The sequence below is a fragment of the Leopardus geoffroyi genome, chromosome B1 (assembly GCF_018350155.1).
Source record: "Leopardus geoffroyi isolate Oge1 chromosome B1, O.geoffroyi_Oge1_pat1.0, whole genome shotgun sequence".
Taxonomy (NCBI): Eukaryota; Metazoa; Chordata; class Mammalia; order Carnivora; family Felidae; genus Leopardus; species Leopardus geoffroyi.
Window position 1 is genome coordinate 192,242,211 of NC_059327.1, and position 12,328 is coordinate 192,254,538.

Genomic DNA, 12,328 nt, shown 5'->3' on the forward strand with positions numbered 1-12,328 from the left:
CCCCATCAGACACTTTGGTGAGCATTGGGAAAATACACCCCCTCTGACTGGAAACATTCCTGAGGGTGCAGGCCATGACAAGCCAAGGGAGCATGGGCTAGACTTGAAGAGTTACCTCTTGGACAGGGTGTAATCTGCACAGCCACCTGTAGAAACCCTGGGAAGGAGACTTAGAAGTCTATCATTCAGAAAGGCAGTTATGGTGCAGTGAAAAACGGTGGCCTTGATGTTACATAGTTGGAGGTTGAGTCTTTTCTCCGTTATTTACTAATAGTTGTGGCCTGAGCAAGGGACTTCAGTTCTTCGAACCTAAAATCGCTCATCCGTAAAGTAAAAACAATGATATTTATTTTGAATAATTGTGGTCAGAATGAGGGAGACAGCGTGGAAAGTGCCTGGCCCACAGTAGACGATGGTCATTATCATCCAGTGTAACTTCCTCATTTTGTAATCAAGGAAATGGAGACCTCGAAAGGGCTGGGCCTCACCTAAGGCAAATTACCACCTTTCCCCCCGTTGGACCTTTGGTTAGCAGCAGGGAACCACTCAAGTGCCAAGTGTGGTTGGGGGAAATAAGAGCTAATGAATCACCTTAGTTACTTCATAAGAGGGAATGAATGGAAAGGTGTCCCCAGGGCCTCATGGGACAGGATGCTGTGTTGACACCAGGTGGGGCTCCTAGACTGCACGTGGGTGACTGCAGCAGAGCCTGGCTGTAGACAGGTGACAGCTTGGACAGCAGATGGCGGACTTGTTTGTCACTCAAGGTCTGCAGCCAGTAGGATCCAAGATGAGGGCAAGTCTTCCAGGGAGTGACCAGGCTCTGGCCAGTAGACAGAACATTTCAAAAATTACTCCTGCCTGAGACAGCCCTGGGATGACTAGCAGGTAAGCAGCAGCCTGGGGACAGGACTCCAAAGAGCCCAGCCAGTGTACCGCCACCAACCAGGAGGACAGGGGATACTTCCAGGGAGTAAGTGTGTGCATGATCTGCTTTCCCATAACTCTAGAATCATCTTCTCTCCCATAACCCTAGTACCACCTGCAAAAGAGAAGTTACCTGAAGAACTAGCCATTTTATCCCAGAAAGCTTCACATTACCAGAATGATGGTATAAATGATAAGGTTGGGTTAAATTTAAACTGGACTGGGCATTTATTATTATTTTCTCCTTACTCAGGAAAAGAGCAGATTAACTATAGTCAAAATAAAGGGGCTACATTTTCTCTATAGGTTTGAGTGATCATGTGAACAAACTGTGTGACCCAGATAATGCTTCCCATTCTTTCCTCCATCAAAACTGGCTAAATTCCATACAGGAATCTCTTTGGCAATAACCCTGAGAGATGCCTTTCAGACCGAACCTGATTATCTCTGGTAACATCATGGCTGCTACATGATGGGTCACGGTTTGAAGCTTTTAAGGTGTTACAGATGCTTTTGAAACCCAAAAAGCTCTGGACCCTGTCACCGGGAAAATTCACAAACGCCTGCACTTTGGCTCCTTGGAACACATCCATCTTGGTCAAGAGTACCATCTTAATAAGGGAATTCCACTACTAGAGGCAAAACTCAATTTCCCCTGCCCCTGTGTGGCAGTCTGCACATACCTGAGCAGTGATCAGGTTGAGGGCTGTGGCCGGGCTACCGATGTTATAAGCGGTCTCCGTGTGAATCACCCCCAGGCGCTCAGAGAATGAAACCTCTGGGGGGGCAGACAGGGATGTTTGTCTGTTCTCTGCTCCACTCCCAACCCCTAGATCAGTTTCAATATGCACTGAATGAATAAATGTACCAAGAGTCTCACATATTTATCGTAAAATAAATTGTTGCCGCTCTTGTGTGATTTTTTTTCTCAACTGTCTGCAGGACTTTATGATAAGCTTGAGAGGACATTGACTTTTCCACTTGTTTTCAAGACAGCACTGCGGTCTGTCACTATCTTTTGGATCCGTTTCCCATCACGCTGTTAGCTATCCCTTCCAGCCATGTGCTATCTGCATATTTGATGAGCAATGTCAGTCTGTTAAACAGTACTGCAGCCCTGTGTGGGATGGGGAGAGGGCTGGAAGGGGCGGAGGGGCCCAGCAGGGAATCACAAGCAATTAGAACAGAAGAGATGCCATGGAAACCTCCTGAAGCTCAGCATTTAAGCAAAGGTAGAGCAAGTCCAAATCGGGTGTCATGTTAGATGGAGCTAATTCCGGGGATTAGATGACTTTTACTTGGCATGAAGACAGCAGACCTGAGAAAGGATTCACCCCAGCTGGCACTGTGGGAAGATGAACAGACGAGTTTTGTACCTGTATGAGGAAGGGTTGTCCAGACAAATAGGACCAGTTGGATGTGTGTGTGTGTGTGTGTATGTGCATGCAGAGACAGACAGGCAGAGAGAAAGATAATTTTTTTAGAATTGGCTCACATGATCGTGGACACTGGCAAGTCCAAAATCTGCAGGGTGGGCTGGCAGGCTGGAGGCCCCGGGGAAGAGTTGCAGCAGCAAGCTGCTGACAGAATTCCCAATCCGTTGAGGGAGATCAGTCTTTCCTAAAGCTTTCAACTGATTGGATGAGGCCCACCCACATGATGGAGGGCAACCTCTTCTACTCAAAGTCTACTGATTGAAATGTTAATCTCATTCAAAAGATACCTTCACAAAAACATCTAGAATAGCATTTGACCAAATATCTGGGTATGGTGGCCTAGCCAAGTTGGCACATGTGATTAACCACCACAGGACCACTTAAGGGAAACCCAACACAAAGCAGCAGGGTTGATCTAACTGGTGAGTTAGAACAACATTCTGATACCATTGCATATTCACATGCTTCCAAGCCCTCTTTGTAATTTCATACCTTGTGCCTCCCCCTCGTTACTGACTCATCCTGAAATGCCCTTCTCCAGACCTGCTTCCTTCACCACTGGAAAAAGTCTACTCATCTTTCAAAGTTCAGATCAAATGTCAACTCTGTGATACTTTCTTTAATACCACATCGCATCTGGAAGAGTTAATCCCTTCCTCAGTCTTTTATGCATTTACCCTCACAGTGTTTATCACATTGCATTCCAATTGCTTGAACCTCAAACAACAGATTAGCAAAGTGGTTACAAGTATAAACTCTGGTTGCAGGCTTCTTCAACTGAATTCTTGACGTCAGCAAGTTACTCAATGTCTGTGTGCTTTAGTTTCTTCATCTATGAAATGGAAATAAAGTGGTACCAATGATCTGAATTTGTAGTGAGGACCTAATATATGTAGAACTCTTAGGACAGTGTCCAGTGTGTAGTAACTGGTAAAAAAAAAGGTAAGTTACTTTCATTCTGAGTGTTATTGTTGCCATCTGATTCCTGTGTCCTGCGGAAAGTTTAGATGTTTCTGGCGGACAGACAGGGATATTACCATATGCCTGTTTACATCCCCCGTAACATTGTGTGGAATAGAGGGGTCTGCAGGCATTTAGTGGAATGTTCAGTACCTTGTGTTTGTAGAGTGCTCTGATTGTAGATACATATATTGATTCACAGGTTGGCAACATTACTGCCCCTTTAAACTTCATTACAGCCTTGTGAGGTCCTTACCACCCCCACTTTACAGAGGCGGAAACTGAGAAGCAGACATGAAGTGAGTCGTCCGTGTCCACACAGCTGGCAAGAAGCAGAGTCTCTAACTCCAAGGTCAGTGAGAGGGAAAGGCAGGGATGCCAGGGGTTGGGGAAACCTTTCTGTTCTGGTCCAGGCACCGTTCTTTCTCCTTCCATTTCCTTCTTCTTAGGAGCACAGGTGTTCTGGACTGCAAAGCCAGCACAAAAAATGAGGTCCCCGTTCACACTGCAGAACTGACTCAGGCTCGGGTGTGAGCAGGAGAGGGCGATCAGTACAGGATATCCTCAGCCGTGACCGTGGCCTCTTCGATTTTGGTCTTAATCTCGGGGAGCGGAATTTGACTGATCGCCACCACTACCAGATTTGCTGCATGGGCCGAGGCACTGGCCACACAGATCCAGAAGGACTCTTCGTACTGTTCTTCCACCACCACGAAGCGGAAGAGCTTCTCCTGGAAGTTGGCAATGCGCTCGGTCAGGTCGTGAAACTTCACGGAGGCCATGAAGCTGGCGATGGCCAAGGCCACGACTCCGCCTGAAAGCCAACACGTCACCCTCATACACCTGTGATGGTGGTATGTGAGGTGGCATTTCTGTGGCACAGGTGACAAGCTTGCTTTGGGTTGAAAAAATTCTTAGGATTTTGTTTTTTTCTTAAGTAAACTCTATGCCCCCAAGGTGGGGCTCGGACTCAACCCCAAGGTGAAGACCTGTAAACATGGGTGTGATAATTCTGCCTCCTAAGGAAGCTGTGGGGTTTAAATGAAAAGAGGCCTGTAAAATCCCAGGTGCCTCCCCTGCTGTCATTTAGAAGGGCCCCTCCCACTCTTGCCGCGGTAGCCCCACCTCCCCACCTCCTCCCACAATGCCCTCCCTTCCACCTTCCACCCCCACCTCTCGGTCTTCTCTTTTCTCCTCTTACCCCAACCTCTCTTTTTTGCTTTAAGTCCTCAGCCACTCATGCGTGCCACCAATTTGGCTCTTTACTGTTACAGAGATCCTTCAACTTTCAGTGAAGAGGACATTCATGCCCATGAATGAAAGGTCATAGACCAGGGAAGCAAAGGCTGAGGCAGGCATTTTAATTCCTTCATGCCTCCACCCATCTACTTGGAATTCAAGGGCCACCACCTGGTGGTGGCAGTGGCCTTGAATTTCTCTCCCTGGGGGCCTTCCTTACCTGCGAGGACGTTCCATAGGCAGATGCCCCCGGGGCCGTTGACTGCCCTGTATGGAACCTGGATCATGTTGAGAATGGCAAATCCCATGCTGACCAGAGCCAGGGCCAAGGCCAAGAAGAGGAGCAGCAGAATGGTCACGTGGAGGCCTGCATTGAGTTCCTTCACCAGGTGTGGGAAGACTGGGGAGAAAAGACACAGACAGTATTTCCATGTCAGAGCTCGGTTGGAGCTCATAAAGTCCAGGCTTGCTTACCACTGAGGCTGTAATAGAGGGGAGTGAGGGCCAGGCAACATGTACTGGGTTTTCAAAAAGCAGGAGAGTTCTGGAGACAATTCACGGAGCCCGACTGGCCACTTGTCAGTTGACTAACAGTCCTCTCTTCCTTGCACCGGATGCAGAATCAAAATGTGCCCCAGCTGGCGATTTAAGTGGCACTGCCCTCAAAGCCCCGGGATCGGGGTAAGCTGACGTACATAAGCCCCACACGGTGCCTCTTTAGCAAAGGTGGTTGGTGAGAGAGTCAGCCAAGGAGGGCCAATTGAAAAGCTTTAACCTGGGTCAGAGAGTTGCCTTCATTAAATCTGAGCGGTAGAAGAGATTTCAGGTACATCTGTGAAGAGTATAGAAGGGCGTCCCAGAGGGAAGCCTAGACCTGGCACCCAAAGATCTGGGTTCAAATGCCAGTTTTGCTCATTTGCCACAAGTATAAAATAGGATCCTCTAAGCCACTCCCCTACCCATCTTACCAGGTCGTTGAGTGGATTGACTGGAGTGCATAGGAATAATAATAGCACTTAACAAGCACTAATAGGAAGCCAGGATCATCATCTTGGATCCCGCAGCAAGGTGGGCATTTTTCCCATGTATGATGGACACTCATTCTCATATTGCACAGAATATATGCTGTGATGAATAATATTCTATCAGAATATTAATTTCCCACATTAATGTGGCAGGATAATTTTGTCAGATATTAATTTGTAGCTGATTTCTCTCTATTGGCCACCACACAGTGGCTGTGGAGATGAAATGATACGATATGGTCGATATGGTAGATACTGACTGGGAAAGAGTGAGCTCTCAAAATGGCGGCTGTGGCTGTGGCTGTTATTACTGTTACTCTCTGACTTGGGGAAAGCCCTCAGAGCCTCAGTTTTCTCATCAGTCCAGTGGGGTAGCAAAAGCTGTGTATGAACTGAGGGTAATCAACGTTTACTGGACACAGTCATGACAAGAGCTGAACCCTTTACATGGTTATCTCATTCAGTGCTTGTGACAAGGATATAAGGTGAATTTTATTAAACCTGTTTCCCCACATGCTTGAACCTTAGGTCCCTTCTTTTTGGGCAAGGTGACTCTGAATTCTATATAGGATTACAGACCTAGATACTATATGACATATGCAGTTTAGATCGCTGTTTTCAGTAGTTACACATGAAGAATGAAAAGTGGCAGAAGTTAGAGTGCCCGGACATACCCTTTCCTCTGAAGCTACTGCAGGGTTTCCACTGAGCACCTGCTGGTTAAATTGGGGTCCACTTTGTGAGCTCGAACTCACTGCTTCATCATTTGATGTCATGACCTGCCCCTCCTTGTCCCCCCTTGGGAACCAGGACTCAAAGCTTTCCTGGTTCCACTCACCCACCCCCAGCCCCTTTCCCCTCTGGTCCTTTGCTGGCTCATCAGACTCCCTATATTCACAAGAGGTTGGTGTCTCCCAAGCTTGAGAACTAGAATTGTCCTTCTCCCTTTAAAGTCCTTTCCACTGAGAAGTTTCTAGACACTGCACATTTACATCCTAGTTCCAATCTAACTTTCTTTCCAGTTCCGTATTTCCATTTGTAGTTATCTCCATGCGGTTATCTTGCCAACATCAGAAACTTTACCCAGAGCTTCTTTCCAAGGGATTTTTCTTGGCAAGGCTTCTCTTTAACCTTTGCTTCTCTCCCTTCTTAGTGTCCCTTAGGGTTTTTTTTTCTTTCCTTTTCTTTTTTTTTAACTTTCAGCCCTTCCTGAGAGAACACTTTGTGATCAGTGCAAAGTCTGTCCCTGACCAGCGGCAGGTGCAAGGCCGGCCCACACAGGAGGAGCCCGCCCCAGCTCCAGGGGAGTCACATTCAAGTGCTGGGAATGGAAGTTTTATACCCTCCCCTGGGACACCCCCACGGCAGCTGCGAACAAAACTTTCTTGAATATTGTCCTACTCAGAGGTGACATTAAAATGTCCTTTATGATCCTCACACAGTTCTGCTGTTTCAGAGATGAACCCTGGGGGCTGTCTCCTATCCACCTGGGAAGGAAGAGGAGGAGGAAAGGAGCATTTACTGAGTTCCTCCAGAGGGCAAACAGAATGTGCTCATCTGCTTGGGTAGCTTACGTTTCTGTGAGCTGGGATGGCAGGGGTTTACTTGGTGCTGCCGTGGAAGGGCTCAGTCTGTCTGTTCTCCTTGGGTCCCCTTCTCCCGCAAAGCTGGCCTCTGCTCTAGCTGCTTCTCCAGAAACAGTGTTTGTGCTTCAGGGATTCCTAAATTATGCCAGGCCCACCGTCTGCCACCTCAAACCCTCTGTGACAGGTTGAATTGTGCCCTTCCTGCTATCCCTTCCCCCAAAAGATGGGTTGAAGTCTTCAACCCCAGAACTCCAGAATATGACCTTATTTGGAAATAGGGTCTCTCCAGAGCTAATCAAGAGGAGGTTCTTAAGATGGGCCCTAATCCAATGTGACTGGTGTCCTTATAAAAGGGGAAATTTGGACACAGAAACATGCAAAGGGAAGACCATGTGAAGAGACACAGGGAGGATGCTGCAAGCCAAGGAAGACCCAGGGCTACCAGGAGCTGGAAGAGGCAAGGAGGGGTCTGCCTATAGGGTTCAGAGGGAGCACGGCTCTGTTGACAAGCTGATTTCTGAGTTCCAGCCTCCAGAACCATGGGAATACATTTCTATTGTTTAAGTCACCCAGTTTGTGATAGTACTTTGTTATGGCAGCTCTAGGGAACTAATACACCCACCATTTGTTGGGGTAACCACTCAGTCATTTCTAATGGGATCTGTCCACCCTGGCTTCTCCCACCCTTGAGAACTCCCCATTCTTCCACCACCTCCCCATTTCCCTTTGCCGAATCCCAGGAGAACAGTAAGGACTGCTAGGGTGACGCCCTGCTTTGGGAAAGTTGCCAGTCACAAATTCCAGAAGGAGCAGCATATGGTGGAAAGTAGGAAACTTTGGGGTCAGGCATACCTGGGTTGGGGTCAGCTCCAGCATTCGGGGCTCTGTGACCTTCAGCAAGTTGCTTAACCTCTGAGTCTTAGTTTCCTTCTAATTAGCAGGGTTGTGGAGGATTGGTGTAGCACAGGTCACAAGTTTGGTGTCTTGCACGTGAACATTAGTACAAATGAATTTAAAAGTACTTATTGTTATTCATTCAGCCAATGCTTTTGAGTGCCAGTGTTTTGACGCACTCTTCTGGGAACTTGGGATCATGGATGAAAAAACCACAATCTTTGCCCTTGTGGTATTACATACCAAAGGGGTGGAGGCAGATAATAAATAATAAACATAATAGATAAATTATCTAGTAGATAAGAAAGCAGTTGCTATGGTCACATGACACATCTGATATATAATTATATATTTTTACTACATTCCCTAAGCAATCTCTTACTCATTAAAGTCTTTGGAACTGTGCTGCTTTTGATGGTCCCTCCCTAATTCAAGCTTTGGAACTTCTTTTGTGAGATTTGTTAATTTCAATTACCTACAACTATTAAAAAGTGTGCCATTTCTCCCTCAAAACGTGTGTGTGTGTGTGTGTGTGTGTGTGTGTGTGTGTGTGTGGTTTTGTAAGAATCTCAAACTTCAGAAAATTGCAAGAATGGTACAAGGGATTTTTTTTTTCTCCTGAACCATTTAAAGGTAAATTGTCCCTGCATCCCTCAGTACTTTAGGGTCTATTTCATTCAAGAAGAGATTCTCTTACAGAACCACAGCACTAAAATCACTGAGTTCACTGGTACAGGCCTGTCATTTAATCCTGATGCCCCATTCAAATTCTACCAATTGTCTCACCAATTGACGTCTTTAACAGCAAAAGACCTAATTCAGAATCACCTGCTGTGTATAGTTGCCATGGTCTCCTTTTTTTTTTTTTTAACGTTTATTTATTTTTGAGACAGAGAGAGACAGAGCATGAATGGGGGAGGGTCAGAGAGAGGGAGACACAGAATCTGAAACAGGCTCCAGGCTCTGAGCTGTCAGCACAGAGCCCAACGTGGGGCTCGAACTCACAGACTGCGAGATCATGACCCGAGCCAAAGTCGGCCGCTTAACTAACTGAGCCACCCAGGCGTCCCTCCATGGTCTCCTTTTAACATGTCCTTTATTTTTATTTATTTATTTATGTTTTGCTTTTTTATTATAAAATGTATCTTTAAAATTTTTAATGTTTGTTTATTTTTGAGAGAGAGACAGAGAGACAGAGTGGGAGCAGGGGAGGGGAAGACAGAGAGGGAGACACAGAATCTGAAGCAGGCTCCAGGCTCCAAGCTGTCAGCACAGAGCCCAAGATGGGGCTTGAACTCACAGACCCACGAGATCATGACCTGAGCCAAAGTTGGATGCTTAACTGAGCCACCCAGGCGCCCCTATTCCTCTACGTGTATGTGTTTTCAGTTTTTTGTGTAATGTTTTTAATAAAGCTATTTTTACAATATCCCTGGTCCAATTCCATTGCTGGGTAAATAGAAATATTCCCAGAGATTTTTTTTCCTGGATATCCATAACAAATATGTATTTCCTTCATGTATATAAGTAATGCCAATTCATATTATTGTGTTTATCAATGGCTTCAGTTTTGTGTCTTTACATATTTAATAAGATACTTACCCTGGGCAGGATTCTAAAAACTACAATGCTGAAATACCGAAATCAAATGAGTAAGATTCCTTATCTCCTTGCATTGCATTATATTAATTATTGTTGTGTAGGACACTGTTCTTGTGAGCTATCTAATGGATTCTAAAGGCTTACAGAAGATTGTCTTTTTTTGCTTTGTTTTTCAATTCCCAGAAGACCCTCCATAAGCTGGGCTTGGATTCCTGCTCTATTTACATGCAGAGCAGCTGTGACGTGAGACTGGATGCCAGCAGAGGACTGTGCCTGCTCATGTTCACGGAGAGCCCCCAGTGCCTTGCCCCAGGTCTCCCCTCCAGTGAGTGCTCAACTTGGGCTTTCAACCCAATAGTCTGATTCCAGAGCCCAGGCACACAGACATTGGCCCGTTCTCAGATAAGGGAGCTTTTATATAAACAGAAGTGGGAACGTGCGTGCTGGGCTGTCTGAGAACACCCAGGTCATGTGGCAAGGGTCTGAAGTCTGGCTCTGCTATTTCCTGGCTGAGGGACCTCAGGCATGTTATATAACCCCTCCAAGTCTCAGTGTAGTCCTCTGCAAAACGGGAACATTAAGAATTCCTTCTTTATAAATGTGTTATAAGGCTTAAAAGAGAGAAGCCATGTAAAGCATTTAGCAGAATGGCTGACACATGTAAGTGCTCAACATGTTAATAGTTATTCCTAATAGAGGTCAGTTACAGAAGTATAGAAATCCCTATTTTTAATGTTTCTATAAGTCTCTGCAGAGAGAAAAAAGGTCTCTTCTTGGTGCCGAACAGGAACCCTTCGGTTACTGTGGACTTTGTCACTATGCCTTAGGTTGAGGCAGAAGTCAAATTTCACAGTTAGACATAGGCACCCTTACAAAGTAAAACAAAATAAGTGTTCTAAAGCAGCTTGCGTGCCCCCCAACATACTCACTCGTGAATTGGGACTGGCGGCCCCCCAGCCCGCACTGTCGTACTTTACATCCTCGGAAGAGCCCGTAGTAAATATCCCCAATGAACTTGATGAGCTCTGGATCCGTGGCATTGACCAGGTCCACTCCAGTCTGACAAAGAATTTTCCCACTCAGCCAGTGGGGCACTGCCAGGGCCACAATGATCAGGATAAAGGAGGAGAAGCTGAGTAAAGACGCCAGCCCATACCACGCCTTTTTGAACCATCCAGGCATTCTAGGGGATGCAGGTCAGCCCACAGGTGTCCAAGCAGTGGCGGGGGTCGCTGACATTTTCTGGACACTCTGCAATCCCCTGCTCCAACGTCAGCTCTTCCAAACACATCATTTCAGAATTTCAAGCGCATCTCCTGGTCCTCCCTCAGTGCCTGCCTCCACAGCCCGTGTTTACTACAACCACATCCGGAAGTCTCTACAGAGGTCGCCTTCACCGGACTCTCGAGTGTAGAGGAGTGTGTTACTGAAGGGAGTAACCCTATATCTCCCACTAGACTAATGTTTCAGCAGGAGGTTTAATTGTTCCCCAGTTCAGGTATTTGAATAACCCTGGTGTGGACCTCTTAATGGCCAGGAAATTATCAGCAGGCAAAACTAGGTAGGTCTGACTATAAAGAGACACTAACTATTCTCAAAAAATGCATACAGTAGAAGGAAAACAAACATGTAACGATTAGCACTTGAATACTGCCAACGACGCATGGTGTCGAATGTCCATCTCTTTGCTGCTCGCCTGGGCATTTCTTTCTCTAAAATGTCACTGCTGTCAGAATCTCCAGAACTGTTATTAATACCACGGTATGACCTCTGTTCTCAAGGCTTTTAACTGAAATGCGTATACAAGGCTTTATGATTCTTGGATTTACCACGGGGTGAATCTGCCATGGGTAAACCTGCAGGAGTGTGTGTGTGGCTGCTGGGGAGCCTGGACCCCAACACTCACAGTCCTCTCCCCACCTCCACCCTCGTGGAGAAGCGTTTTCCTAATGTGTTAGCAAATGATCACCTTGCTGGGGGCTTTATTTCTTCTAATACTAAAGATCTGTTTTTTTTGTTTTTTCCTTTAATCTGTACCCACTAGTAATGAAATATTCCCTACTTTCTATCTTATTCTGTGACTTTTCAATTTTGATTTTTAGTCTATTACTGAATGTCAACTTTATGTCACATGAGATTGGCGACAACAACTATCAATAGTTTTGGGTAGTCAAATTCGACAGAAGTGGCACAAACATTTTTTTTATTTGGTCACAGAAGTCTGGAGGGGGGTTCAGGAGTTTGCATTGTTAACCAACAAGAGTTCTGAAAACCTCACCTGGAGAACAGCGGAAGGGCCAGAAGGACATGGGAATGGAAACGTCAGTTTCCTTCCCTATACCCTGTAAGTGGGGTTCACTTCTGTGGTTTCTCCACAATGAAAATGAAGAAGAGTGTCTCTGAAGCTTGTGTAGAGCTCTCTCTGCATACAAAGGGCTTTTATTATAAGCTTGTTATCCCTTGATGGTAGTAACCCTTCGGGGTAGTCAAAGGATGTACTATTCTAATGATTTCTTTCATGAGAAAACTGGATGTCAGGACTGGGGCTGGAGTTCAGGTCTTTGAAATACAACCGTTTATCATCATAATCTTGAAATAGCAGATGCTTTTCTGGTAACAAATCCATATGAAAGGCTGGTTAATAAATGACACGTTATAA

The 12,328-nt window shown here is 45.9% G+C and overlaps 1 protein-coding gene across 1 annotated transcript; it reads right to left on the reverse strand.

Annotated features, from left to right (window-relative positions):
• Nucleotides 1–695: 695 nt before the first annotated feature.
• Nucleotides 696–11,065, reverse strand: CLRN2 (clarin 2). The gene is made up of 3 exons (XM_045450784.1): nt 10,599–11,065; nt 4,783–4,962; nt 696–4,137 (listed from the first exon to the last, which is right to left on the reverse strand). The coding sequence occupies exons 1-3, from the start codon at nt 10,849–10,851 to the stop codon at nt 3,872–3,874; spliced, it is 699 nt and encodes a 232-aa protein (XP_045306740.1). The 5' UTR covers nt 10,852–11,065; the 3' UTR covers nt 696–3,871.
• Between the last annotated feature and the right edge of the window lie 1,263 nt (nt 11,066–12,328).